Genomic DNA, 27,711 nt, shown 5'->3' on the forward strand with positions numbered 1-27,711 from the left:
CTTTAAAGTAGAGACACTACATACTGATATACACCTGAACATCAGCAGGAGAGGACTCTTTAAAGTAGAGACACTACATACTGATATACACCTGAACATCAGCAGGAGAGGACTCTTTAAAGTAGAGACACTACATACTGATATACACCTGAACATCAGCAGGAGAGGACTCTTTAAAGTAGAGACACTACATACTGATATACACCTGAACATCAGCAGGAGAGGACTCTTTAAAGTAGAGACACTACATACTGATATACACCTGAACATCAGCAGGAGAGGACACTTTAAAGTAGAGACACTACATACTGACATACACCTGAACATCAGCAGGAGAGAACTCTTTAAAGTAGAGACAATACATACTGATATACACCTGAACATCAGCAGGAGAGGACTCTTTAAAGTAGAGACAATACACACTGATATACAGTACACCTTTAAAAATGAGCAGAAAGAGTCAGAATATTTGTATTAAGCATCATTTATTTTCTCTCCGCCACAGACAGACTTTCGTCAGTACTGTGTTGTCAACAAAAGTATTACAAAAAATACAGTTGTTCTTTTTTTGGAGATACATTAACAAGAGCAAGGGTCTTTTTACAAGCATCGGAAGTTGAAACGAACAGAATAAAAAGTACAGAGTTTGAGATTATGGACCTTGTTGTGGACGTGGCCTTTCTTTAACACGGAGGCCGTACAAATCGAGACATGACAAAAACAAAATGGAGGGCATAAATCTTGCTTCCTTCTTGCTCCCGTTTCATTAGCTGTTAATCCTGCCGTCCATCTGCTGCGGAGTTCAGCCTCATATCCCAAAAATGATCTGTTCCAGGACGTGAGGAGAGGTAATGGACGAGGATGATAAGAGGAGACTAATCTCCTCCTGATGAACGGCAGCGTGACATTAACCCTGTAGATCCAGATGTGGATATGAGTGTTTACGACATTTTAAATTGTTTAAATCTATATAATACTTCGGGTTAGACTGAGGTCACTTTGGCATTGTTGATTTGTTTTCTAATATAACAGAGTTCAGCAAATGCAAAGGGACAGTAGGGATCTTTTATAGTGGGAGTGACATTTTCTCACCTGTTTTTATGACTTAACCCTCCTGTTGTCTTCGGGTCAAATCTGACCGATTTACTACTTTCATCAATCATAACTTTTTTGTTTTACATTCGATTGCATTCAGGCTTCATGATATCCTTCACAGCAGACTTTTGAACATATAACATGGCTGATCACTTTCTTTGAATGTTGGATCATTTAGTCAACTTTGTAACACCCATTGTGTTCCCGGTCAAAAATGACCGCCATAAAGAAAAGGAATTAGTAACCATCCGGATCAGAACACACACACACACACACACACACACACACACACACACACACACACACACACACACACACACACACACACACACACACACACACACACACACACACACACACACACACACACACACACACACACACACACACACACACACACACACACACACACACACACACACACACACACACACACACACACACACACACACACACACACACACACACACACACACACACTCTAGATGTGTTCCCCCCATTATATGCCCATCCCCCAATGTGACACATTTCCCGCTCTTATGTGCCCATCCCCCCACATGAATCACACCTGGCACACGCAACACATGTTCAGTGTCTGTTCTTTGTATATTTACTGCAGTTCTTCATGTATACCAGTAGTCTGATAAAAATATATACAGTTTGAAAGGGTGTTAAATGAAATGTGGTGATGATGAATGGTTTTTGTGTTAATGTGATAGCAGTTAAAACAGGACCAGTCAAATTTGACCGCGAACACCAAAGTAAGGGGGGGGGGGAACGAAGACAATAGGAGGGTTAAGAGCAATTGTTTAGATAGAAAACATTTAAGACACTTAGAGAAATAATCCTGGCAAAATAAAAAAAATGTCGTATTTCTTATTTTTCTCGCTTGGCCAAACATTTGTGGATGAAAACGACAAAAAGGACTGAAATGGTTGAAAATATTACCTCTCGGTCTAACCCCAAGTATTATTTTGTTGAATCTAAACGTCAAAGTCAGGTCTAGATGATGGGAAATTGTTCATATTGTGTCCATGTTGGGATGTGAACCACTGCAGGATTCATGTGCTTCATTAACTAGAGTTCTTTAACAGAAAGAAAAGGAAACCACCATTCACAATAATAGATAAATACTTTACTACAAATATAAATACACACCACATGATCAAAAACCTGGAATGTGACTACATGTACATTTTTCAAATAAACATTTTAATGCTATGTTCCCCCCCCCACTTACAATAAGGCAAGCGTTAGTCTAACGTTAGGAGATACTAGTAGCCGTTATTTACAGGGACGCTACATCGAAATCCAGCTATTACCCACATCCCAAAACATTTGAATTTACAAAAAAAAGGGGTTTAATTCGACGACAAAAAGACCCACGAGTTGTGCAATTCAGTGCAGAGCGTTTAGAAGAGACGTGTTGGAAAAATAAAAAGTAAAGATGGGAGGAAACACAAAGCTTTATTAGAGTGAAGGAGTGGAAGCGTTGATTTAAAAAAGGCTCTCTCTGTGTGTGTGTGTGTGTGTGTGTGTGTGTGTGTGTGTGTGTGTGTGTGTGTGTGTGTGTGTGTGTGTGTCCTCTCTTAAGGCTTTCTGAAGGAACACCCTGATGAGAAGTTAGTGCTACAAAAAGTGCCTTTTTATTGGGGGAGAAAATCCAACTTTGCACCAAAAAAACTTGCAATATTTATATATGTTTTTAAATGAACAGATGAAAATGTTTCTTACGGAGGCCATGTGACATCGACCTAAGAAATGTAAGGTTTATAAACACACTTATAGCCCGGTATGATTATAGGTAATTATATTCATAATGCTAAATAACAATTATAAGCATTTCAAAATGACTTGTAAAGTAATTCAGAATACTTGCAGGTCACTCAAAGACTTTGTGTGTGTATTATAATCCCCATAGTTGTAATAGATTATAAACCTTTTTTAATACGTTATAATCACTGATATAAAAAGGCATAATAATGTGATAAGACATTTGAGTTATTGTTTCATTAAAAGCATGTTCAGTGTAAACTTCGTAAGAGGCTTTTTGAATAGTTTTTAATCTTGAAAGACGATATAATGTACGATGAACGACATTTCAAAGCATCACAGACCTTTAAACAGTCATTATAAACCTTATAAATACATTAAAATGTCTTGTGAATGGATTATATAAGTGGGTTAGGGTATTATGATACTTTAGCTTAGAAGTCATTATAAAATGCTTTTTTAATGAGTTGTTATAAACCAGTATGAATGTGCTGTAAGTAGATGACAACGCATTATAAGTATATTTATAACACGTTGTAGATATAGAAAGTGTCCCACATTGTTTCAAAGAGGTGCTGATGCGTTTCACCTTGATAAAAGTTGCAGTAAAGCGGAAAATAATAACCAAAAAAATCACACTGCTCAAACGTTGAATTGTAATTCGACCCGGGCCTCTCCTGGAAGAGCAAACATCTGACGAGCTAATCTAACTTCCGCAGCAGTGTATGAAGACATCCCCATTATATATTTATAAAGAGAGAGAGGCTGTAACTTTAATTTCCCTTCCTTTCCTCCACTGAGTGATTACACATCAATAATGTTTACATGAAGACAACCCACTGATGTAAAACCTCCTGAGTGATTTAAGGCCAACGAGTGAAAGGAAACTCTGATTCTTTTTGATCAGCGAGAAGCAGCCGTTTACTATAGACATGAGGCGGGGCTGTACACATGATAATGTTGATTTGTTTACATGTTACACGGAGTAATATGCAGTTAGTGGGCCACAGGAATGAGCAAGCTAGTGTATGTGTTCGCCATTTAGTGATCTTTACAGTGCAAGGGTAAAAAAAAAAAAACTGTCAAAAGAAGCATCGGAAATATTAATATAATGTAAACACTAATATCAATACCATTCCTCCCATAGGAGAAAGATTACGATGCATGCACACACACAAGTACACACACACACGTACACACACACACACCATTGTGCTTCGGGTCAGAGCAAAAAGTCCAAAATGTGTCACACTCGCTGTCGTGTAGGACCGACAAGGTGTGAAATTAGGTGTTTGAGAAGCTTTAGGAATGTGTAGGGCCAGCCACACACACACACACACACACACACACACACACACACACACACACACACACACACACACACACACACACACACACACACACACACACACACACACACACACACACACACACACACACACACACACACACACACACACACACACACACACACACACACACACACACACACACACACACACACACACACACACACACACACACACACACACACACACACACACCACGAGCGTGCCTGGGTGCAGCTACAGGCTCCTGGGGCTGATGTTGCTGTACAGAGGGGTTTCCATGACACTGGCAGAGTGGGCGGGGCTTGGTGGGGTTTTGTTGGCCAATCAGCGCGAAGAGAAACCTGTTGCTAAGCTACAGCCAACCACCTGTGTCACATCCCAGATCTGTGGAAACAACAGGCAATACAGTTAAATAAAATTATTATTATTTTGTTTGTTTTCTAGTTATCTTTAAGAACTGTTTTTTGATTAAATAAAGGAATAAAAAAACGATTATTTTCACTGAGGATTAATCTCCAGATGAAATCATATGGTCTATCGAATATCAGAAAATGTAAAATGCCCATGAAAATGTACTTTGCAACAAAGAAAAGCAGGATATCTACAGATTTGAGGCTGAAATGTAAGTATTTCATGAAAAAATGACAAGAAATACTAAAAACATTTTAGTAAAAACCCCTGATTTAAAAACATTGACATATTTGAATAGTTTCGGTGTCAGCCTGAATACATGCATGAATTATCTAGTATAATAAAATGAAATATAATAAGAACAGCTGTTGACCTTAACGATGCGGTCGCTCCCACACGTCACCATCAGGCCTCTGGAGGGGTCCATGTCCATGTGGGCGATGTTGTGCTTCCCCTCGTGGAACGTGGCCAACGGTGTTCGACTGTGGACACACACACACACACACACACACACACACACACACACACACACACACACACACACACACACACACACACACACACACACACACACACACACACACACACACACACACACACACACACACACACACACACACACACACACACACACACACACACACACACACACACACACACACACACACACACACACACACACACACACACACACACACACACACACACACACACACACACACACACACACACACACACACACACACATAGTAAAGAGTTGGCCTGAGTACTGTGAAAATCAGGATACACTGCGACCACTTATAAAAACATTCAGAGTGTTTCTCCAACTTGGATTAAATGAATGTTCTCCCTTTGAATTTGTTTTAATGTCAAGTACCTGCCGACGACAGCAAACAATTAAAAAAATAAAGCCTAAATAATTCAGTGAGATTGACTTAATTGCCTTATAATTGAAGAATTTACAGTAAGAGCTACATTTCAAATGAATATAATCCATTTAATTTGTGACAAAATATTTTTTGTCCGGACATTAGAAAGCATCTTAGCAGCATTGAATTGCATCTTTATAATAAGTTCAGCCTACATTTGTAAGAAACACGAGCTTCTATTCCTCCGTGTTTATATCCGTAATGCTCCAAAGTTTCAACCATAAATCAAATGTTATTCCACCTCCAAACTGTCTTGTGAAACTTCCATTGTTGTAGTAAATGCATTGAAAATAGGAATACTGAATAACAAATGAGGTTAATCAAACCTTATGGATCTTAACATGGTATTATTATTATTATTATTATTGTGTTTTGTAATAAAGGGAAGGAACAAACAATTAGTCTGCTTAGCATCGATTTAAAGGTCAGGTATCTCGAGTATAAAGCAAATGTGTTCTGTGTCAACGTTTTTAAGACAAAATAAGCAATAATCACACTTTGGAAAAATGGTTTATTTCTTAATGTCTTGAGAAGCTTAATCCATAGGGACTTGGTTTCAAGATAGAATTACTAAACATTTGACCGTGTCTTTGCAACCAAAGGGAAACTACCATCATATTTTAATTCAAATGTTGCTGGATCCACATAGGGGCATGGACGTGCATACAAAAACAAAAATACAGAAATATCTTATATTAAAAGGTAGGGTAGGTAAGAACGCAGAAACCAGCTCGAGTGCTAGAATTTGAAAATACACAATTGGAAAAAATCTGCCCCTTCCTTCAGACTTCCTTACAGAGCCCCTCTGGAAACACACGCGAACGCGCACATGACCAATGAGGGCACGAGATAAGTTTGTGCACAGATGGAAGGCTGACAGGCAGGTAGGCCATCCAGTTACTTTAGCCGGCTCAGATGATTGGTCGGGCTTTTTACAGCGCCACGGCTTCCACAGATGAATTATTTTTATGTATTTATTGTCAAAGCATTTCATGTATTCATTGCTATCGGGATGTTTAGAGCATTCCATGGAATATAACAACAAGTGTTTCTGAAGTGAATTACCTACCCCACCTTTAATGATCTTCTTATGTTTTTAAGTTGGAGAAACAAAGCTTTTCACTCACTCTTCTTCTTTGATGGTGTCGAAGCAGGCGTCACACACCCGCACCGGGAACTCGAAGCCCATGATGGGAAACGAGGTGCGTTTGGAACTACATTTCCCACACACCGCTTTGCCGCACTTCCTGCAGTGGTGCTGCACGGGGGAAACAGAGAGGGTTTAAATCAGGATGTAAATCACATCATAAATCATTGTGGCTGATGCACTGAGGTCACATGACCTACAGGGTAACTTGGAGAGGGTCCGAGTCCGACCCTTGTCAATTAACTGCAGGGGTCCCTCAGGGCTCTGTTCTTGGTCCCCTCCTCTTCTCCCTGTACACAAACTTGCTCGGGTCTGTCATTAGCCCGCATGGTTTTTCATACCACTGCTACGCTGACGACACCCAACTAATTCTGTCCTTTCCCCGCTCAGAGACCCAGGTCGTCGCACGCATCTCTGCTTGTCTAGCTGACATCTCTCGGTGGATGTCTGCTCATCACCTCAAGCTCAACCTTGACATGACTGAACTGCTTTTCCTTCCGGGAAAAAGATTGTCCCACTCTTGACCTAACAATCAACATCGGCACCTCTGTTGTTTCCCCGACTCAGACTGCAAGGAATCTGGGTGTGACCCTAGATAACAAACTGTCCTTCACTGCAAACATCTCTGCTACAACCCGCTGCTGCAGATACACGCTTTACAACATCAGGAGGATACGTCCCCAGCTGACCCAGAAAGCGAGGCAGGTTCTGGTCCAGGCTCTCGTCATCTCACGCCTAGACTACTGCAACTCCCTCCTGGCTGGTCTACCTGCATGTGCCATCCGATCTCTGCAGCTCATCCAGAATGCAGTGGCTCGTCTGGTCTTCAACCTTCCTAAATTCTCCCACACCACCCCGCTCCTCCGCTCCCTTCACTGGCTTCCGGTAACTGCTAGAATCCACTTCAAGACACTGGTACTTGCGTACCATGCTGTGAATGGATCTGGCCCTTCCTACATCCAGGACATGGTTAAACCGTACACCTCAGCACGTGCACTCCGCTCTGCATCAGCCAAACAGCTCGCTGCACCCGCACTGCGAGGGGGACCCAAGTTCCCATCAGCAAAAACACGTGGGTTTGCTATCCTGGCTCCAAAATGGTGGAATGAGCTCCCCATTGAAATCAGGACAGCAGATAGCTTACACATCTTCTTCAGACTGAAAACTCATCTCTTTAGACTCCACTTCGAGAGATAGAATTACTAACAAAGCAATTATATACTAATAAAGGACTGGCTTATCTAAAACCAGTTGAGTAGCACTTGAGATGTTTGGCTCTATGAAACCTGATGGACTTATATGATTCTGTTTTCTTCAAGGTTGTATCTTCTTGGTCGAATGCACTTATTGTAAGTTGCTTTGGGTAAAAGCGTCAGCTCAATGCAATGTAATGTAATGTAACATGACCCTACCAAACAACTGAAGACCCGTCTGTTTACATTGGCTTTGGTTTCTACTTGAGATGTGTGTGATGTGTTCTTATGTTTGTTCCTTTCGGGATTCCACGTGGTCTGTGTGTTTTTGTTAACCTTACATTTCTGCCTCATGTTGTACTGATGTTTCTGTGGTCTTCATTTTTACTTTTGTTCTTTCCAGTGAAGCACTTTGTGAATGTTATTTCTGTGAAAGGTGCTATACTAAATAAACGCATTACCTGTCGGAGCCCCATGGTCTTAGTGTCCCACATCTGCTTTATGTTCCAGAAGAACGGCTGTTCACACTTCTGACACGAGTCGCTGTCCAACCACTGAGGCGCCTGCACACACACACACACACACACACACACACACACACACACACACACACACACACACACACACACACACACACACACACACACACACACACACACACACACACACACACACACACACACACACACACACACACACACACACACACACACACACACACACACACACACACACACACACACACACACACACACACACACACACACAGAAAGGGTTAAAACTCCATGCTCCAAAATCATCTATACACACTTGCAAAGAACACTCATATGTTAAGATCAAGATTATCCAACAGCCTCATCAACTTTGAAAAATGAAAGCGTGTTTTAAAGAAATGGTTTATTGTGTGTTTGTTATGATGATGATACGGACCTCTTCTCTCGGGGTGTCCATGTTCCACACCGCCATGCCTCCGTCGGCCGAGCAGGAGACCAGCTGCCGGGTCAGCTGCAGGTAACGCAGAGACTGCACACGCTCACTGAGGAACGAACAATAAACAATCGTCACAATTTGAACCAGTGTTGGGGAATCGTTCGCCCTGCATGTCCTCCTCCCTCGCCCTCTGACGCAGCTGAGCAGCCGTTATCCCCCTTAAGGAGGGGCTGCCCTAGCAGACTGTTGTTGTTACCAGTTTGTGACCGGGCAGCTCTCGGTCAGAGATAGTTATTGTTGTGGGACACCTGGAACACACCCTTCTCGGGGTGTAGATGACCTCGAGCCATAAAGCCCCTGTCACACTGTCCCGAAATTGAAACCCGATGGACACACGAATATGGAATTGTGAATTTCGCACGAATATGGCCCCGAACCACACACGGAGGCAACATTTACATTACATTTAAGACATACAACTGCAACGGAAGTAACAAAAACGATTATGTTAAAGTATTATGATACTGTGCTGATATTTTCAGCCTTTGTTCTTTACTTTCTCTGTCTTTATATGTAGAAGATATTAAGTTTTCTCCGTCATGTTGTTTCCATAGCAACAACAACTTCCTCGCCTTCAAAATAATATATTATATCCTTTTCAGTTTCACAGAACACAAATTGGGTTATTTACATAATATGTTTACATGATTTTGTTGTGCAATTAACAACCAGATGGACACACGATAAAGGAAATGTTCAAATTCGGCTCTGATCGTAGCAACATCGGACCATTCGTGAGGGCATCTTAAGCCATGCCAAAGATTTTGCCACCGCTCCCGAAGTTGCTGCCGGAGCCTGATAAATTCCACCGGCGGTCATACGATGGCTTAAGCTGCCCTCACGAATGCCTTACGAAGGGCAAAATGGACACACGAAGTCAACACGAAAATGAACCTTCACGTTCCTTCGGCAGTGCTTTGTGATGCCAAAGATTTGGCCACCGCTCCCGAAGTTGCTGCCGGAGCCTGAGAGACTCCACCGGCGGTCATACGATGGCTTAAGATGCCCTCACGAATGTCCCGATGTTGTTACGATCAGAGCCAAATTTGAACATTTCCTTAATCGTGTGTCCATCGGGTGTCAATTTCGGGACAGTGTGACAGGGGCTTAAGCGACAACAAATGTGATCCAGTGTCCTCAGCTGTTTAGTCTATCTATTGAAGAATGTTTATTATTACACTCTGAACTAGTTAAAACCTGGAGCTACAGGAGGGTCTTCAGAATTGATTGTGGCATCTCAACCGTGTGGTCAGACCGTGGCCCGTGACTTGTCTTGTCAATTCTCCGGCCGAAGCTCCAAATAAACCGTCAGTGTTTTCCATCGAAGCTCCAGCTCTCCATCGTGTGTCTCTCTGAGTCCTGTCTCCTATCGCTTCAGAAGTTTCCCCCCCACCCAGAAGAAAGCTACTAAACTAAAAAGAATGTATAATATATCTTACTCATGTAGAAGTGGAGAGAGTTGATGTACTACAGAGTAACAGTACACGACATACAAGATATAAAAAACACCTACAAAAAATCCAATAACCCTGAAGACCGTCTACTCGTTTTTCCTTTTGTCTTTTATCTGCTGTCCCTTTTGGACATGTCCTCACTGTGGCACGGATATGAATACATTCTGACACGGATAAACATTAACTTTATGTTTCTTTCAACGGTTTAGTTTTTGACACAGAGGAGGTGAGCTTAATAGAGTATTTTATAACTCAGGGGGACTCACTGGTGTCCCTGCAGCAGGAGCGTCCGTCCCTTGCGGCCCCCGATGTCCCACATGATGACGCTGTGGTCCGAGGCCCCCGAGAACAGCAGCCTCTGAACCGGGTCCCACCACAGGGTGGCTATGCTGCCTGAAGAGAAATGGAAAAAGGAAACACCTGTTACACGTGTTCAAGTTCAAGGCTTTTATTGCCATGTGTACAGAGCTACAGTGTAGTTATGACAACACAATACAACTGATAATAGTAGATAAAATAGAATAGAAATAGTGCAAGAAGAGTCGATGTACGAGTAATTGGAATATTGATATATATATAAGTTGCAAACAGATGAATGTTATGGATGTTCTTTCAAAAGTTCAGGTGTTTAGCAAGGCCCAATTCCAAACCGATCCCTAACCCACTTCCACTCCAGGAATGTATGAAACCCTCAAACAGCAGACTGTATGGGTCCTGATTAAGCAGCTTAAAGTTCGGTATATTTGAAAGGACTGTTGCCATAAACAAGCGTCTCATAAACATCAGATTTAAAAAAGGAAAAGAGGATTGGATAAAAAAGAAAAGCCACTAAAGATTTTTCTGAATACTTTTTATATTTCTTGTCTTAGAGATGTTGACTATTGTAACCCCCCCCCCACCTGGAAGAAGGAGCCTCATGCAGCTGACTCCACACGGGGGTCACAGAGTGAGATTGTGGTTTGAAATTGGGCCTCATCAAGAGCCTGATGAGGGACTGAGGCTCCACCTGGTGCATGCTGGGAGAACTGCAGGAAGCTCAATAACTCAAAACCTCTTTTTTACTTATTCTTTTCCAGATCAATATACGACTACTTCAGTCGCCAAGGCAACACTGTTGAGATCACATGAGGTTACAGATTGGAAAGGTCACACGTTTCCCTTGTGCCCTCAAAATGCACATCTGCAGATCCAAGAGAGAGAGATGAAATGCATTAAACTGTTTTGTTGTAAGGATTTCTTTTTTGCTTTTGATGATTTCTAAAAAGGGCATTTGTGTTGTGCAATCCATTTTTTGGCACAGCTACAAGAATCCTAACAAATACAAATCTGAGAGACGCATTCATCTGTTTTCCAGGATGTCATCTAAACAGTTCAGACGTTCACTGAGCAGCTTGACAACAAACAGCTGCCAGATCTCAAACCACAGATATGAGAAGCCGTAGGAGAGAAAATGTTCCCCGACATTCTCCAAACCACACGATGGGATTTCTTGTTGAGACTCGGTCTGCCAGCAGAGCTCTATCCACTTTAAAAGTAAATGTCAGAGTCCTTAACGCAAACATACGACACCAGAGAGCCAGGACTATTCCTATTTATCCACTGGAGTTTGTAAAGGCCTAATAAGAGCAGCAGGCTGGATTATATGCTGTGATACTCTTAGGGCTCATTCACACCAGCCTTGTTTAGTCCGGTTGAATCGAACCCTGGTGCGTTTCGTTTGGGTCGGTGTGAACGCAGCCCGAGACCTCTGAAGTGAACTAAACAACCGGACTCTGGTCTGCTTTAAAGAGGTGGTCTCGGAGCGCTTGCTAGTGAACTCTGGAGCGGTTCATCGCTGGTGTGAACGCAGTCCGCACCAAAACATAGGAAGCGTAGTATTTACGCCTCACAAGAACACGGATATTTTTTTAAATCTTTAGCGAAAGAGAAGCAGAATGAAGTGTTGAACAGTTTCGTTACAGTAAAAATGCTCCGTCAACTATACATAGAAGTCAGAGCCACCTGTCGTCGGTGAAACTCATTATATGTGTTATAATGTTTTTTATCCAATCCACTTTATTTCTACACATATTAAAAACAGAGGGTTTACCAAAGTGCTTCACAGCAAACATAACACTAAAATAAAAAATAATATAACAATAGGAGATAAAAGACACACATAATAATTAATACAAGGCACATAAAGGCTATGGACAGACTGACCCGAAAGCGAGGGAAAAGAAGAGGGTCTTCAGGCGGGACTTAAAAGTTTGGAGGGTGGGCGACAATTTGACATGGGGGGGGGACAGGTCGTTCCAGAGCCTGGGGTCTCCCCTGGTCTTTTTCTTGGTTTTAGGGACTACCAGCCGCAGCTGATCAGCCGACCTCAAAGCTCTTGAGGGGGTGTACACCTTTAGGAGGTCGGAGATGTACTCTGGGACCAGCCCATTGAGCGATTTAAAAACAAACAAATCTTAAAATGAACCCTAAAAAGGACAGGAAGCCAGTGGAGGGAAGCCGGTGGAGGGAAGCCAGTGGAGGGAAGCCAGTGGAGGGAAGCCAGTGGAGGGAAGCCAGTGGAGGGAAGCCAGTAGAGGGAAGCCAGTGGAGGGAAGCCAGTGGAGGGAAGCCAGTGGAGGGAAGCCGATGGAGGGAAGCCAGTGGAGGGAAGCCAGTGAGGGGAAGCCATTGGAGGGAAGCCAGTGAGGGGAAGCCAGTGAGGGGAAGCCGATGGAGGGAAGCCAGTGAGGGGAAGCCAGTGGAGGGAAGCCAGTGGAGGGAAGCCAGTGAGGGGAAGCCAGTGAGGGGAAGCCAGTGGAGGGAAGCCAGTGGAGGGAAGCCAGTGAGGGGAAGCCAGTGGAGGGAAGCCAGTGGAGGGAAGCCAGTGAGGGGAAGCCAGTGGAGGGAAGCCAGTGGAGGGAAGCCAGTGGAGGGAAGCCAGTGAGGGGAAGCCAGTGAGGGGAAGCCAGTGGAGGGAAGACGATGGAGGGAAGCCAGTAGAGGGAAGACGATGGAGGGAAGCCAGTGAGGGGAAGCCAGTGGAGGGAAGCCAGTGGAGGGAAGCCAGTGGAGGGAAGCCAGTGGAGGGAAGACGATGGAGGGAAGCCAGTGAGGGGAAGCCAGTGGAGGGAAGCCAGTGGAGGGAAGCCGATGGAGGGAAGCCAGTGGAGGGAAGCCAGTGGAGGGAAGCCAGTGAGGGGAAGCCAGTGGAGGGAAGCCAGTGGAGGGAAGCCAGTGGAGGGAAGCCAGTGGAGGGAAGCCGGTGGAGGGAAGCCAGTGGAGGGAAGCCAGTGGAGGGAAGCCAGTGGAGGGAAGCCGGTGGAGGGAAGCCAGTGGAGGGAAGCCAGTGAGGGAAGCCAGTGGAGGGAAGCCAGTAGAGGGAAGCCAGTGGAGGGAAGCCAGTGAGGGGAAGCCAGAGTTGGTGTGATGTGCTCATGCTTGCGTGTTCCTGTAAGCAGCCGAGCCGCAGCGTTTTGTACCAGCTGCAGGCGGGCCAGCGAGGTCAGGCCGGTAAAAAGTGCATTACAGTCGTCAAGACGCGTAGAAACAAAGACATGAATTACACGCTCAAAGTCTAAAAAGGATAAAACCAGCTTAATTTTGGACAGGAGCATCAAGTGATAAAAACTGGACTCAACCACAGAGTTTATCTGTTTATCTCATTTAAAAGCACTGTGGATTTTGACGCCCAGATTTGTGAGCATGGGTGTTGCATATGGTTGCAGGGAACCCAGGTCAATGGACCATTTGGTCCAAATACAAATGATCTATTATCGCACGTTGTCCGATCGTATAATCCTATGTGCTGTCCTCTAGAGTCAGTTGATGATATGCTCTCCAGATCGCTCGATGCTCCAAAGCTACGGTAGAAATAGCCAGGATTTGCGTTTTTACCCCCTTAATGTCTGACCAATGATTGGTCTGGCTTCCCTCTCCTGGCTTTTGCGAGCTTATGTGTGTGAACATCTGCACATCCTGCATCAGACGCTTGCTTGCGAGTAGAAAAAGACCGTGTGAGATTCAGCTATGCTAGGAGAAAACAATCATTATTGGCCAATGATGAAGATGACATTTGGCGCGTTCACACGGGAGTACTTTTCCCATTTAGTTCTGTTAGTAGAAGCTGCTTCAATGACACACATGACACATGATGCAGGTGTGTGTGTGTTTACCTTCGTGGCCCTTCAGTGTGGTGATGGTGGAGTACGTCTGCGTCTCCAGCTTCAACAGCGTGATCGTACCCGAGAAGTCACCGATGAAGGCGTGCTGCGTCTCGTGATCGTATCTGAGCGACAGTCAGGGCTCAAACAGATTCATACTCAGACATGCTTCACACACAGGGAGAGACTGAAGGATATACTTAACTCATTACCCCCTGCATTCATATATAAGACTAGAAAACCTAACGGAAACTCTGCCACACAATTCTTATTATAATTATTATCATTGAAACATGACCGGTAAGTTTCAAATTTGTCCGGTAAAATAAATTCTGTCCGGACATTTGACCGGTGAGAAAAAATCCTAGCGGAAACCCTGATGTGAGGATACTGTAGGCAGGAGGCCCAGGCGGTGAAGTAGTGCCGCCCCAGCATGCTGCCGCTCTGCGTGCACATCCAGCTCACACTCTTATCGTGTCCCGTGCTCACCACCCACTGACTCTCCAGGGAGAACACCATGTCGGACACGCGGTTCTGATGGGCTGCAAAACACACACACACACAGCATTATTGTAGAGCTGCAAAGATAAGAACTGTTAGATTCGTGCATACGTCATTTTTCATGCAATAAGGTCAGAAATTCCCTCTCAAATACAGATTTCCTGCTTTTTTCTGTTTAATATCATATTAAAAAGAAAATGTCATTTTATTTCCCCCTCTTTCTGGTCGTTTAGGTGTTACTCAACTTTTTTTGTTGAATAGTCATTTTTAATGCTTTTTTTCTAGCTGAATTTCCTTTTTATAAGTTTATAAGAACACCTCTGGAAAAGTCAATATATGAATTGGTGCTTTTGCACGATCCTTTTTGGAGACAATGCGCTCATACTATATCGTTAACCAAGCCTGAGATTGTTTTAGATCACAGTAGCTCCATTTGCAACATCTCAAATATGGATATAGCCTGTTTTATCAAATAAAAGTAAATCTTTGTGGACATTTAAAGACATCTACTTGGACTTTGAGAAACTGGGATGAACGTCTTCATGATTTTCTAACATTTTATAGAACAAACAATTCATGGAGTTATCTAGAAAATAATCTGCAGATTAATCCATGATAGAAAAATCATTTATCGCAGCCTTAATTTAATGTTAAGGGTCCCGTGTCATGGCCATTTCTACAGATCATAATTCCATTGTTGAGGTCTACTAGAATACATTTACATTGTTCAATGTTCCAAACTCACATTGGTGTCTCATCCAGCGTCTCTGTATAGTATGTGTATTCACTCTCTGTCCTAAACGGCTTGTTGGAGCTCCTGCCCCCCCCCCCCCCGTCTGCGAGACAGCGAAACCCAGCCCGAAACACACACACACACACACCCGCAGCCTGGCTGGGAGTTTGTGTGTGTGCCCAGGCTGAGTTCTGCGGTGTCTCGCCGACCCCACACCGCAGCAGCGAGCCTCGCACCGTCCCGCCGTGTGTGTGTGTGTGTGTGTGTGTGTGTGTGTGTGTGTGTGTGTGTGTGTGTGTGTGTGTGTGTGTGTGTGTGTGTGTGTTTGTGAGGAAGTCCGCGGATTGGTCCAAACGTTACGTCATTATACCCAAAATATGTCACTATACCCATGAAGTAAACAATGGAAAAAGAGAAATCCCCAACGAGGCGTTCTGGGGCAGCATAGACAGGTCTTCTCTGTGTTAGAGTTTTACTCGCTACAGGGTGTACTTTGAGGGTTTGTGACTCTGCAGACCGTTTACATGCAGAAAAACCTTCATAACACACAAGGGGACGGCTGATAACCGGAAAAGCATGACATGGGACCTTTAAAAGTGATTTTGGATAAACTAGATCCAACTATTTCATTAGTCTTTGTACCCCAGCTGCCCTGGCTGAGAGTAGTTTGCTCTTTGCATTATCTGGAGCTGTGCTTAGTGTCACTTTAATCCACACTAAGACAGACCAATCCCTTCAGAGCGTCTTAATGCTCCATCTGGGATCACGTCTAAAGAGCTGTTTATTCACCTCACTGTTCAGAACTCTAGTCTAAAAGCTGTAACACAAAATGTGCTGATGCGATAGATTTATATTTCATATCACATTCTTTCATTCCGGTGATCAGGTGAACCCTGCTAGGAAAACAGTGGCTTATTTAAAGACGCCTTATTGTGCTTTTTGGGGGGGGTTTCTGCTCCCTGGAGTGTGTTATCTAGGTTTTAGTGTATGTAAATGGTCGGCAAACGCTAAAATCCCTGATTCCCTGTTTCTCTCTCTCCTGAAACGCCTCCATTGGACTACTTTATTTACTTCCTTAACATGGTGACATCACTACTACTTGCGCTTCTATTGGCTAGAGCTCCAACACATTGTACGTGATAGGCTAAGGGGTGGGACATCTCTAAGCGGTTGACCAATCACAACCGAGCGGGCCAGCTAACCAATCAGAGCAGACTGGGCTCTGGTTTCAGAGAGAGGGTGAAAAGAGGTGCTGCAGCACAGGCAGTATGAGAACAATAAAGAGCTTTTTGAACATTAAAGCATGGAGACATGTAGAGACACTACATACTGATATACACCTGAACATCAGCAGGAGAGGACTCTTTAAAGTAGAGACACTACATACTGATATACACCTGAACATCAGCAGGAGAGGACTCTTTAAAGTAGAGACACTACATACTGATATACACCTGAACATCAGCAGAAGAGGACTCTTTAAAGTAGAGACACTACATACTGATATACACCTGAACATCAGCAGGAGAGGACTCTTTAAAGTAGAGACACTACATACTGATATACACCTGGACATCAGCAGGAGAGGACTCTTTAAAGTAGAGACACTACATACTGATATACACCTGAACATCAGCAGGAGAGGACTCTTTAAAGTAGAGACACTACATACTGATATACACCTGAACATCAGCAGGAGAGGACTCTTTAAAGTAGAGACACTACATACTGATATACACCTGAACATCAGCAGGAGAGGACTCTTTAAAGTAGAGACACTACATACTGATATACACCTGAACATCAGCAGGAGAGGACTCTTTAAAGTAGAGACACTACATACTGATATACACCTGAACATCAGCAAGAGAGGACTCTTTAAAGTAGAGACACTACATACTGATATACACCTGAACATCAGCAGGAGAGGACTCTTTAAAGTAGAGACACTACATACTGATATACACCTGAACATCAGCAGGAGAGGACTCTTTAAAGTAGAGACACTACATACTGATATACACATGAACATCAGCAGGAGAGGAGTCTTTAAAGTAGAGACACGACATACTGATATACTCCTGAACATCAGCATGAGAGGACTCTTTAAAGTAGAGACACTACATACTGATATACAACTGAACATCAGCAGGAGAGGACTCTTTAAAGTAGAGACACGACATACTGATATACTCCTGAACATCAGCATGAGAGGACTCTTTAAAGTAGAGACACTACATACTGATATGAACCTGAAAATGATCTCTTTAAACCTCGAGCAGAGAGGACTGCAGGATATTGAAAGTAACTAACTTAGCAATATTTATTCTCCCACAATAATGCAAGCTGAACTTTGCAGAAGTGAGTAAAAATGTATGAGCAAGAAATCTAAAATAATTCAACTTGTTGCAACAATTCAGCTTAAAATGACTGTCTGTTGGGTTTGAATATTTAACTCAATTTAAACATCAAAAACATTTAAAGTGGGGAATTACATTTTCCGAAAAGACATTTTCAAAGCGATTTCAAAGGGAACATTTAAATGGGAAATTGCTGCACAGTGTGACAAACAACATTATCTGGAGACGGACCGTACCCTGTGACTGTTACATTTATCTTATTAATGCTATTTTTAGGAATCCAGTTGTTATGACTCACAGTAATACAAAGCATCGCTTATCCAGTAAGAAGAGCTCGAAACATGAGTCATTCCTTTTTTCGGCAAGAGTACAGGACAGGGAGATTAATTATAAGAGCTGAGGCAAAAATACACCCTCGGGACATTTCTGTGCTACATGCTTTCTACTCCACTCGGTGCTACTTTGAATTAATGAGAAAGTTCTTTGGATGTCATTTCCCCTCACCTTTATTGCTGCGTAATAACCAAACCACGACCATCTCGTAGTCCACTTTCTCCTTATTCTAGTGCTTCTTTGCTGACGGATATTTTCTCCTGCCATTAAATTAGATACCAACAGGTTCTTAAGAAACGTGTCAAGGGGAAACGCAACCTAAATATATCCATCTTTTAACACTGCCTCTGTTCACTTGCTCAGTGTTTCCCACAGAATTTGGTTCTATTTGTGGGGGCACCGCACCGCCCCCCCCCCCCCCCAACGTTCTTGTTGCTCTGTGTTGCGTTGTTAATGAGTGAGACACACCGGAGTTGAGGATCTGTGGGGTTTATTCTCCCAAAAATATAATTTACAATTTAGGCATTTAGCAGACGCCATATTCCAAAGCGACTTCCAATGACCAAATACAGGGACATTCTGCCTGGAGTAACCGAGGGCTAAGTGCCTTGCTCAAGGGCACACTAGTAGTGGTGTTCCAGGCAGGATTTGAACTCGCAACCTTCCGATCATCAGCCCACCTCACTATCCATTAGACCACAAAAAAATAAAAATGATATATATTTTATTTTTCTATGAGATCCATTTGTGGCGGACGATATTTAATTGTAGCAGCCCGCCACAATTAAATCAACGTTAGATCTTAAACTTATTTGCATATTGGTTATTACACTCGGTTTTCTCTTCCATCAACCCTGCACAATTTGATTATATTAAACTAATACTCTACTTCTTTGCATTTCAATAAAGAAAATACAGCACATGTTTCTAATGTAAACAGTATCTTATGTTTACATGTTAGTAGTAGGTAGTGTATTTGGTATATTGTTGTGTATTCTTACTTATTTCTTTATATTTGATTGTTGATCTGTATATATTTACCGATCATTTTCTATATTAAATAATAATTATATTTCTGCTCTTGTAACCTGCTGCTTTAACACAATACATTCCTAATTTAAATCAATAAGTACATCCATCTATCCATCCAATGCAGTGTTGCTATAGTTAAGAAATGTCCTTTACTTTGTTCTTGTTATATTAAAATACAACTATACCGAAACTCTAAGCATTGGCTTAAGGGCTGCTAAAACTAATAAAAAGTCAATACTCCCTCGTCTGAAGCTCTGAACACACACACACACACACACACACACACACACACACACACACACACACACACACACACACACACACACACACACACACACACACACACACACACACACACACACACACACACACACACACACACACACACACACACACACACACACACACACACACACACACACACACACACACACACACACACACACACACTTGGTGGTGAAGTGGAGTCATGTTCTCTAACAGCCACAGCTTTGTTTGATATGATCTTCACTGAAGAGACTGGAGAGTCAAAGGAGCTGTTTCTCTGACCATAACATTCTGATCATAGCAGCGTGACCGGAGATGAAACTTAGAGATAAACACTAACGCTGAAATTATTGTTTAGACCAGAAATGTAAAGAGACATTTGGAAGGAATGCTGCTTTCCACAGTGTTCCCACAGCTTAATGCAAGTTATGTTTTAGACCCTGCTATATTTTGCCACTGACTGAAATTTAAATTGTATGTGCAATCTCTCCGATATCTGGGTCTGGGTGAAGTTCATCGTGAGAGATTTGATTAATCTTCTCAATGGAAACTATCTATTATTTACAATTGGACAACACAACAGAAAACATGACTCATTCATTGTAAATATCAAGTCTTAAGGGACCCATTTGTTAAGACTTTGAACAATTAGTTTAAGGCACTTTAATCCCAACTAATACTTTATTCAATACCGCTTGTTGAAGATCTGGGTAAACCCTATCCTAGAGTCCAAATTGCAGTGTTTAGATGTTGTGATTTATTTTAATTTAAGTACAAACAGCAGCAAAATCTGTTATTTGAGAAGCTGGAGCAAGAGTTGTCTTTTCGAACAGCATTATTTCACTAATTCAGCATGAAAGATTACTGAATCAATTATCACAATAAGTCTAGCATACACATTATAAGCACACTCCTGGAACTCTGTAACATCTTGAACTTGATGCTAAATGACTTGACAGTTGTTCTGTGTCTGTCTCTCACCGGGATATGTTTTGACGTGGCTCATCTTGTTGAAGTCTTCAGAGATGAGAAACTCCTGGAGGGCAAGAAAAACAAACAGAAAGTTAAATAACTCTCCTGCACCCACGGGTGTTTGAAGGAAGTCTAAATAATGATATCTTATCTAAAACCAGAAACTCAGGTTTTATTTTATATATAAAACGAGAGTTTGAACAACTCCCATTTAGAAACATCGTTAGTGAGGAATCAGCTCGGACAATGTACAACCCTCAGTCCGTCTGTACTGCCTGTTGCTGACTTCCTTCTATGTAATATGTTAATCAGCATTTCCACTACTATATGTTGCAAGTCTTTACTGATTGTATAAACTTAACTTAACTTACAATGAAATTAGGTTTTAGGGTGACCTCTTCCGCACCGCGTTTTACTGACTGTCCTTTTTTTTAAACGCAGCTCCCTAGTTTTGTATGTATTATACATCTATTTTTAAATTATTAAATATGTTTCTTAGATAACTTTCTATAATCGAATTGTGAAGCATCTTGAGATGACGTTGTTTTTAAAGTGCTATACAAATAAAATGTATTATTATTAGGGCTGTCAAGTTAACGCGTTAATAACGCAAACAAAATGTAACGCCACTAATTATTTTAACGTGCGATTAACGCATGTGTATTTGTCCTCGGCCTGCCCCGTAGTTTCAGAGCCCAAAGGCTTGACATTGTTGTTGTTGTTGTTGTTGTTGTTGTTGTTGTTGTTGTTGTTGTTGTTAGTTGGATGGTGCGAGATTCTAGCGAGAGATATGGATACAAAAAAAAGTATCAACAGCGATATCTAAATGGGGGGCTACAGCTTAACATTGTGGAGGACGAGGGGCTGCGTTAGATCATTCAGATCGCATCCAGCGTGTCGACTGCACATCACAGCGCATTATTCTGACCCCTGAGGGAAGTTCAGTCTCATGCTTTGACTGTTATGAAGACAGAGGAGAGGCCACTGTCAACAGGCTTATCTGTTTGAGCAACTGGCTCAGTGCAGAGAAGAACACCGGGTTGGGAGAGAGAGAGAGAGAGAGAGAGAGAGAGAGAGAGAGAGAGAGAGAGAGAGAGAGAGAGAGAGAGAGAGAGAGAGAGAGATTGTTGTGTTGAGAATATTCAGGAGAATATTTGTCATTTTCAAATGATAATAAACAAACATATTTGTCCACTCATATGTTGATAAGAGTATTAAAAACTTAAAAAACTTCCTCTACGGTACATTTAGAACAGATACAACATGTGCGATTAATTTCAGATTAATCGCGATTAAGTATTTTAATCGACTGACGTCCCTAATTATTATTAATCTCTGTCCAGCAGGGACTACAGATGACAAATAGCCTCTTGGCCACATCTACAGAAATGCTTATTAATGTGCACTGCCCCTAAATAAGTAATTTAAACAGTGAGCCTGGAGTGAGAATATTTAACCATTATATTTGAGTTTTCTCACCACAATTGCTCCGTTGTCCTGGCCGATGAAGATGCGCCGGCTGTCATGGTGGTAGGACATGCAGGAGCACGGAGCTAGAGGAGGGAGAGGGGAAACGAAGCATGAGCAGGAAAGAGAGGCGCTTTGTACCAAAACAGGCGTGAACACATATTAGAGATAGTTCCCACAGATCTACTCACAGGAGACGGTGTGGAAGATGCTCGGCCAGTACTGACCGCTGTCTCTTTTCAGCCACACTCGGATGGTTCTGATGGAAAGTGGAGAAAATGTAATTAAGATTGATCTTTTCCGTCATTGCACAGAGTAAAAATATTGAAACGACCAAATGCAGTTAGCATCCAAACAGACGAGCAGGAGATGCAGTAAAGTACAGTATAATGTGCAGTATACGTGTATACAGTGTGAACAGTAGAATAGGAATTGAATACAGCAGAGAGGGGTGGTAAACAAAGGCAGTATAATGTACTAGGGGTCGACCGATTATCGAGGCCGATATTCCGCATTTGACCGATTATCGGTATCGGCCTTTTTTTTTTAATCAAATTGTAGATACAACTTTGGCTCTGATGCGGCCGTTTCTCTGGCTGCAGTCATCACTGTTCACGAGCAATGTCCCGCCCACAGCGTTATCTGATAGGCTATTACTGAAGTGTCAATCAACATAGCGTCTCGCAGCGGAGAAACTGGGACGCGCTGGGACGGCTGCTAGTGGAGCCTCGCAGCAACTCTGCTTTCTGCACCCCAGTCTGGTGCTGCTGAATCGGGACTAAATGAGTGAGACTCAAAAATCAGAAGTTCAGAACAATTTTTGTGTTTTTATTTTAACTTCATTTACTTTACTCAGGGTCACAGAGAGGAAACCAGTTTTAAGATGTTGAAAAGTTCATTAAACATAAAAAGGCATTTCAAAGAAGTTGTGTTGAGTTGTGTTGGAGTTTGTGTTACCCTACATTTTGACACCAAGATTTTCAGATTTTACTAAAAATGTATATCGGTTCCAAATATCGGTTATCGGTCTCCTTGATTACTAATAATCGGTATCGGCCTTGAAAAAGCCATATCGGTCGATCCCTATGATGTACACAGAATAAAAGTTAATACAGTACACAATTAATCATCATCAAGTGTGGACATTCTGTCGTCTATTTTGTGTTGTTTTACATTATTTTGAGTGCATTTCAAGACCTTTCAGCATTTCAATATACACAGTGCTTCATCTCCAACGTCCTGGTTTCATCCCTCAGCTTTACACTGTCTATAAAACTGATCACACTCTTCCTCAACTCTAAAAACTGCAACTTGGTCATGTTTGGATGTATATTATCCTCATAGGCCTTCTTTAAAAGTAGAAGGTTGGTCTATTAGAGTGTATTCTAATTGATTCTGTGCATTTTATATCGTGTTTTCTACAGATATACTTCTTTAATAGTTTTGATAAGTAGATAGTTACTCTATGTTGTTTTTAAATTAATGTGCAATGCCTTGTAAACATGATGCTGTAACAAAGAAATCCCACATTGAGATCAATAAAGCTAATCTAAAGTAATCTATTAAATAGGACTGCCTCTGGTAATTGGCTGTTTTGGTCTTAGTTTCCTAAAATTCCTTTAATTTAATTGTCATTTTAAAGCTTTATTAATGCTTATAAAACGTATAAGCACATCTATTTTAAACACGGGATTTTATGTGATGCTTAAAAAGATAATACTTTATTGTCAGATCAAGTCAGAAACAAAGACACATATTTAAGAAATGAAACAAGGATCAGGACTATTTAGCTTACATTTTAGAGATGTCCCGATCCGTGATCGGCTCCGATCCCCGATAAAGTGATTTTCAAAAGATCGGAATCGGGGAAAAAAATCGGGGATAGGATTTTTTTTATTTTTTTTATTCAATGTTACAAAACAAAAATGACCATGTTCAAGTCTTAAAGTCATCCTGAGGCCTTAGTTTTGGTTTCAAATGACAGAACATCATGTATGTGTTGCTTCTTTGGGGCTTGTTTTCATAGACCTGGTTGATTATTTCTCTCAAATCTGGCAACAGAGTGGGCGCAGTGTCTAATTGTAGCAGTAAGCTAACGAGTACTGATAAGCTTTATTTTGTTTTGATCCAATGCTGCACAACTGAACTGATCCAATGCTGCTGTGAAAGCAAGAAGCTATATCCATGTTGGATAGAATATCCAATTTAAATAAAAAAATAACCTTAAGGGACAATACTTTTTTTCTTAATGCATTGCATAAAGATCGGATCGGGAAAAATCGGTATCGGCAAATTGTCAAAATCAAATGATCGGAATCGGATCGGGAGCAAAGAAAGGTGATCGGGACTTCCCTATTACATTTGATTTGAGATTAAACTCATATTTAATGCTGGATTGACGTGAAAAGAGTGGTTCCTTTGAATCAACCCTGAAGCCTTGTATCTCTAGTTTGATGATGGATTAAATCACCTAATTGATAACAGAGCAACATTGTAGTGTTAGGTGACTAAGAGCTGCTTTAGTGAAGGACAGCCCGAGTAAAAAAACATGTCTCTTTTTCCCAGGAAACACTCGAGTGAACTGAGCCTGGATCTGAGACTGGCCTTAATCCTCGTGTGGAAAATCAGCTGTAACTCTCTTCAGACACAATGCTTGATTCTGTTCACAGCACGGACACATCTATTTACTGTGTGTTTAAATGTTCTATGTTGGTGTAAAATGATTCTTGGTCGGTCACATTTGTTTTACTTTTGTCGAAATCTGACCAAAGTCATGAACACAAGCTTTGTAAACGTTACAGTAGTAGTACCTCTTAGGGAATAATTTGCTTAGGTATTCAACCTTCGACACAGTTCATCGTTCTTTCCTCTCCCTGTCTCCTTTCCCACGGCATAGGTCTACGGCCTTGGGTATCGCTGCTATCTCTCTTAAGGAGGGGCAGCTTGGGCATATTGTTGTTGCCAGTCTGTGACCGAGCTCAAGCCGCAATGAGGTAGTTTACTGTTCAGGGACGAAGGTTCCCTGGCACACATTCTTTCCTATGGACGAGAGCTCTAGTTAGATTCAGGGTCCATATTTGTTTAGTCTCACTGATGAAGAATGTTGATTATTACACTCTGAACTAGTTAAAACCTGGAGCTGCAGAAAGAGTTCTTCAGAATTGGTTTGGCAACCGCTGTGTCAACTCGTGACACACAACTTGTCTTGTCAATTCTCCGGCCATAACTCCAAATAATTGGAATCGGGCTCTTTGAAGATCCAAAAATCTCCGGTTTTCTTACATTTCTGATTGGCAAAAACTTCAGAATTTGTATTGACCGCCGTTCAACTGACAGAGCATTGTTTTCCCCCAAAAGTGGGCGGAGCCGTTATTTTTGCCTGGAAGTGACGCATTTGTTACTCTCATCTATGACTTCTGGCAGCAGCAGCATTATGCATTTGTTTACATGCCCACCGGAACCCCGAGGCATTACCAACAGATCAACGCACAATCAACCCATACAGGACATCTCTTTCTCCACATTACGTGTTAGACATTAGAATTGACTATTCTTGTCTGTCACATACTCTTCTTGTCTTTCACATAAGTGGTGCAACTGAAGCGGTATTGCGCTAAGGGGACATTATTTTGACCGAAGAGATTTAGATTTGCCGGTCTTCCGCATATTTTACCGGTCATAGTCCGGTAATTAATGGCTAACGGGAACTCTGACACAGACACACACACCTGCTTCCTGCCCCACAACTTCCCCTTTAAACGCAAATCACATAGTTCAAGTTTATTCTATCTTTGAATGAGGATGTAGCTTTTTCACTCTTTTAAAGCATGCTTTCAGTTTAACATAGGATACATTCTAGCTAGAGAAAGTGGAAAGAGTCTGTTAAAGTTGAATTGTACCACTGCCTCATGGTATTGATGTATTGATGATTAATCACTCTTGCATGCCATAATAAACTTTTTTTTTATTGCACCCAGATTACAAAGATTTTATGTTCAGGGGGTGGGGGGGGGGGGGGGGGGGGTGAATCCGTAGCTTATATGCAAAGCATTATGAAGCAACGTGTCAATAAGACAAATGAACAAACTAAAGATACCCTTGGTTATAACTGCTTTCATCAAATCAAAATAAAATAATAACTGTATCACTCAATGTCAAGCTAAACAAGTGTAATTAAAAACGAATTAAACATCTATAAATTACGAGATGCACTTGAACAGAGGTGGTAGAAGTACTCAGACCCTGATGCTTCAGTAAAAGTAGAAGTACTAAGATCTTGTACTTTAGTAAAAGTAGAAGTACTCAGATCTTGTACTTGAGTAAAAGTAGAAGTACTCAGATCTTGTACTTGAGTAAAAGTAGAAGTACTCAGATCTTGTACTTGAGTAAAAGTAGAAGTACTCAGATCTTGTACTTGAGTAAAAGTAGAAGTACTCAGATCTTGTACTTGAGTTAAAGTAGAAGTACCAGAGTGTAGTTATACTCTGTTACAGTAAAAGTCTTGCATTCAAAATGTTCCTAAAGTGAAAGTAGAAAAGTATTCTCATCAAAATATAGTGAAAGTAGCGACAGTAAAAGTAGTCATTGTGCAGATTGGTCCATTTCAGAATAATATATATGATATGTTTTATAATGATTGATAATGAAAGTGTTCTCAAAGCTGGTAAAGGTGCAGCTAGTTTGAATGACTTTGTATACTGCAGGGTAGCTTGTGGATTTACTCCAGGTGGAACTAAAGTATGATTTAACACTTGATTATATTTCACATCATTCATCCACATCTGTGAAGTAACTAAAGGTTTTTTAATACATGTAGTAGAGTAAAAGTACACCATTTACCTCTGAACTATAGTGGAGTAGAAGTACAAAGTAGCATAAAATGGAAATACAATTCCCTAAGAATTGTAATTAACTACAGTATTTGATTAAATGTACTAAATTACTTTACACCATTGCACATGAAGGCAACAGTTTGATAAGGTAATGTTTACTATCAGCATTAGCTAGCTAGCCATATCAAAATAGACTCAAATAATATTGTAAATAAAGCAATATTGAGTCGTTAGCGACAGAAAACCTTATGTAATATCCCCCTTTTTGTGGTTGTGTTTATGATAGCGGATATATTATGGAAAAAAGTCAATTCATTCATAGATATTAATCCCTACGCCCTCCAGCAAATAGACGGAGCCCGGTGCTAGCTACTTCCAGCTTTCGCCGTTAGCCCTCACCTGTCCTCGCTGACCGTGATAACTCCATCTTCTTTGGGGATCAAAACGGCCGAGTTCACAGTGTCCGAGTGGCCCTCGATTTTGTTCAGAAGAACCGGTCTGGCGGTCTGAGGCCTCGAATGAATCTCGGCAGCCATGGTTTTTATCCAGCAGTGTTTTCCTTCAGCTTGTTTTCTCCACAGTGAAGGAGGATCAGCTGACACCCAGAGCCGCTGTCAGCACTACCGTAAAGACTGTAGGATTGCCGTAGTGACTGGAAGGGTTACCGTAGTGACTAGACGTTACCGTAATGATGACTGTACGATGACCGTAGTGACTGCAAGCCAGGGTTACCGTAGTGACTGGAGGAGTTA

General features: G+C 41.8%; 1 protein-coding gene across 1 annotated transcript; it reads right to left on the reverse strand.

Moving 5' to 3' along the window:
* Nucleotides 1-468: 468 nt before the first annotated feature.
* wdfy1 (WD repeat and FYVE domain containing 1) lies at nucleotides 469-27,694 on the reverse strand. The gene is made up of 12 exons (XM_079677140.1): nucleotides 27,359-27,694; nucleotides 22,319-22,386; nucleotides 22,140-22,213; nucleotides 20,670-20,724; nucleotides 14,854-15,004; nucleotides 14,475-14,587; nucleotides 10,590-10,716; nucleotides 8,810-8,915; nucleotides 8,341-8,442; nucleotides 6,667-6,797; nucleotides 4,984-5,092; nucleotides 469-4,583 (listed from the first exon to the last, which is right to left on the reverse strand). Exons 1-12 carry the CDS (start codon nucleotides 27,493-27,495, stop codon nucleotides 4,524-4,526), a joined length of 1,233 nt encoding a protein of 410 aa, XP_079533266.1. The 5' UTR covers nucleotides 27,496-27,694; the 3' UTR covers nucleotides 469-4,523.
* Nucleotides 27,695-27,711: the final 17 nt, after the last annotated feature.

Source organism: Notothenia rossii (assembly GCF_949606895.1).
Source record: "Notothenia rossii genome assembly, chromosome: 4".
Classification (NCBI taxonomy): Eukaryota; Metazoa; Chordata; class Actinopteri; order Perciformes; family Nototheniidae; genus Notothenia; species Notothenia rossii.

Excerpts from the sequence above, each read along its gene's own strand:
- wdfy1 (XM_079677140.1), bottom strand. The coding sequence starts at position 27,495 with ATGGCTGCCGAGATTCATTCGAGGCCTCAGACCGCCAGACCGGTTCTT. Across the intron at positions 6,798-8,340 it reads AGACCATGGGGCTCCGACAG|CACCACTGCAGGAAGTGCGG; the intron begins GTAATGCGTTTA and ends TCCCCCGTGCAG. Across the intron at positions 4,584-4,983 it reads GGAGCGACCGCATCGTTAAG|ATCTGGGATGTGACACAGGT; the intron begins GTCAACAGCTGT and ends TTGTTTCCACAG.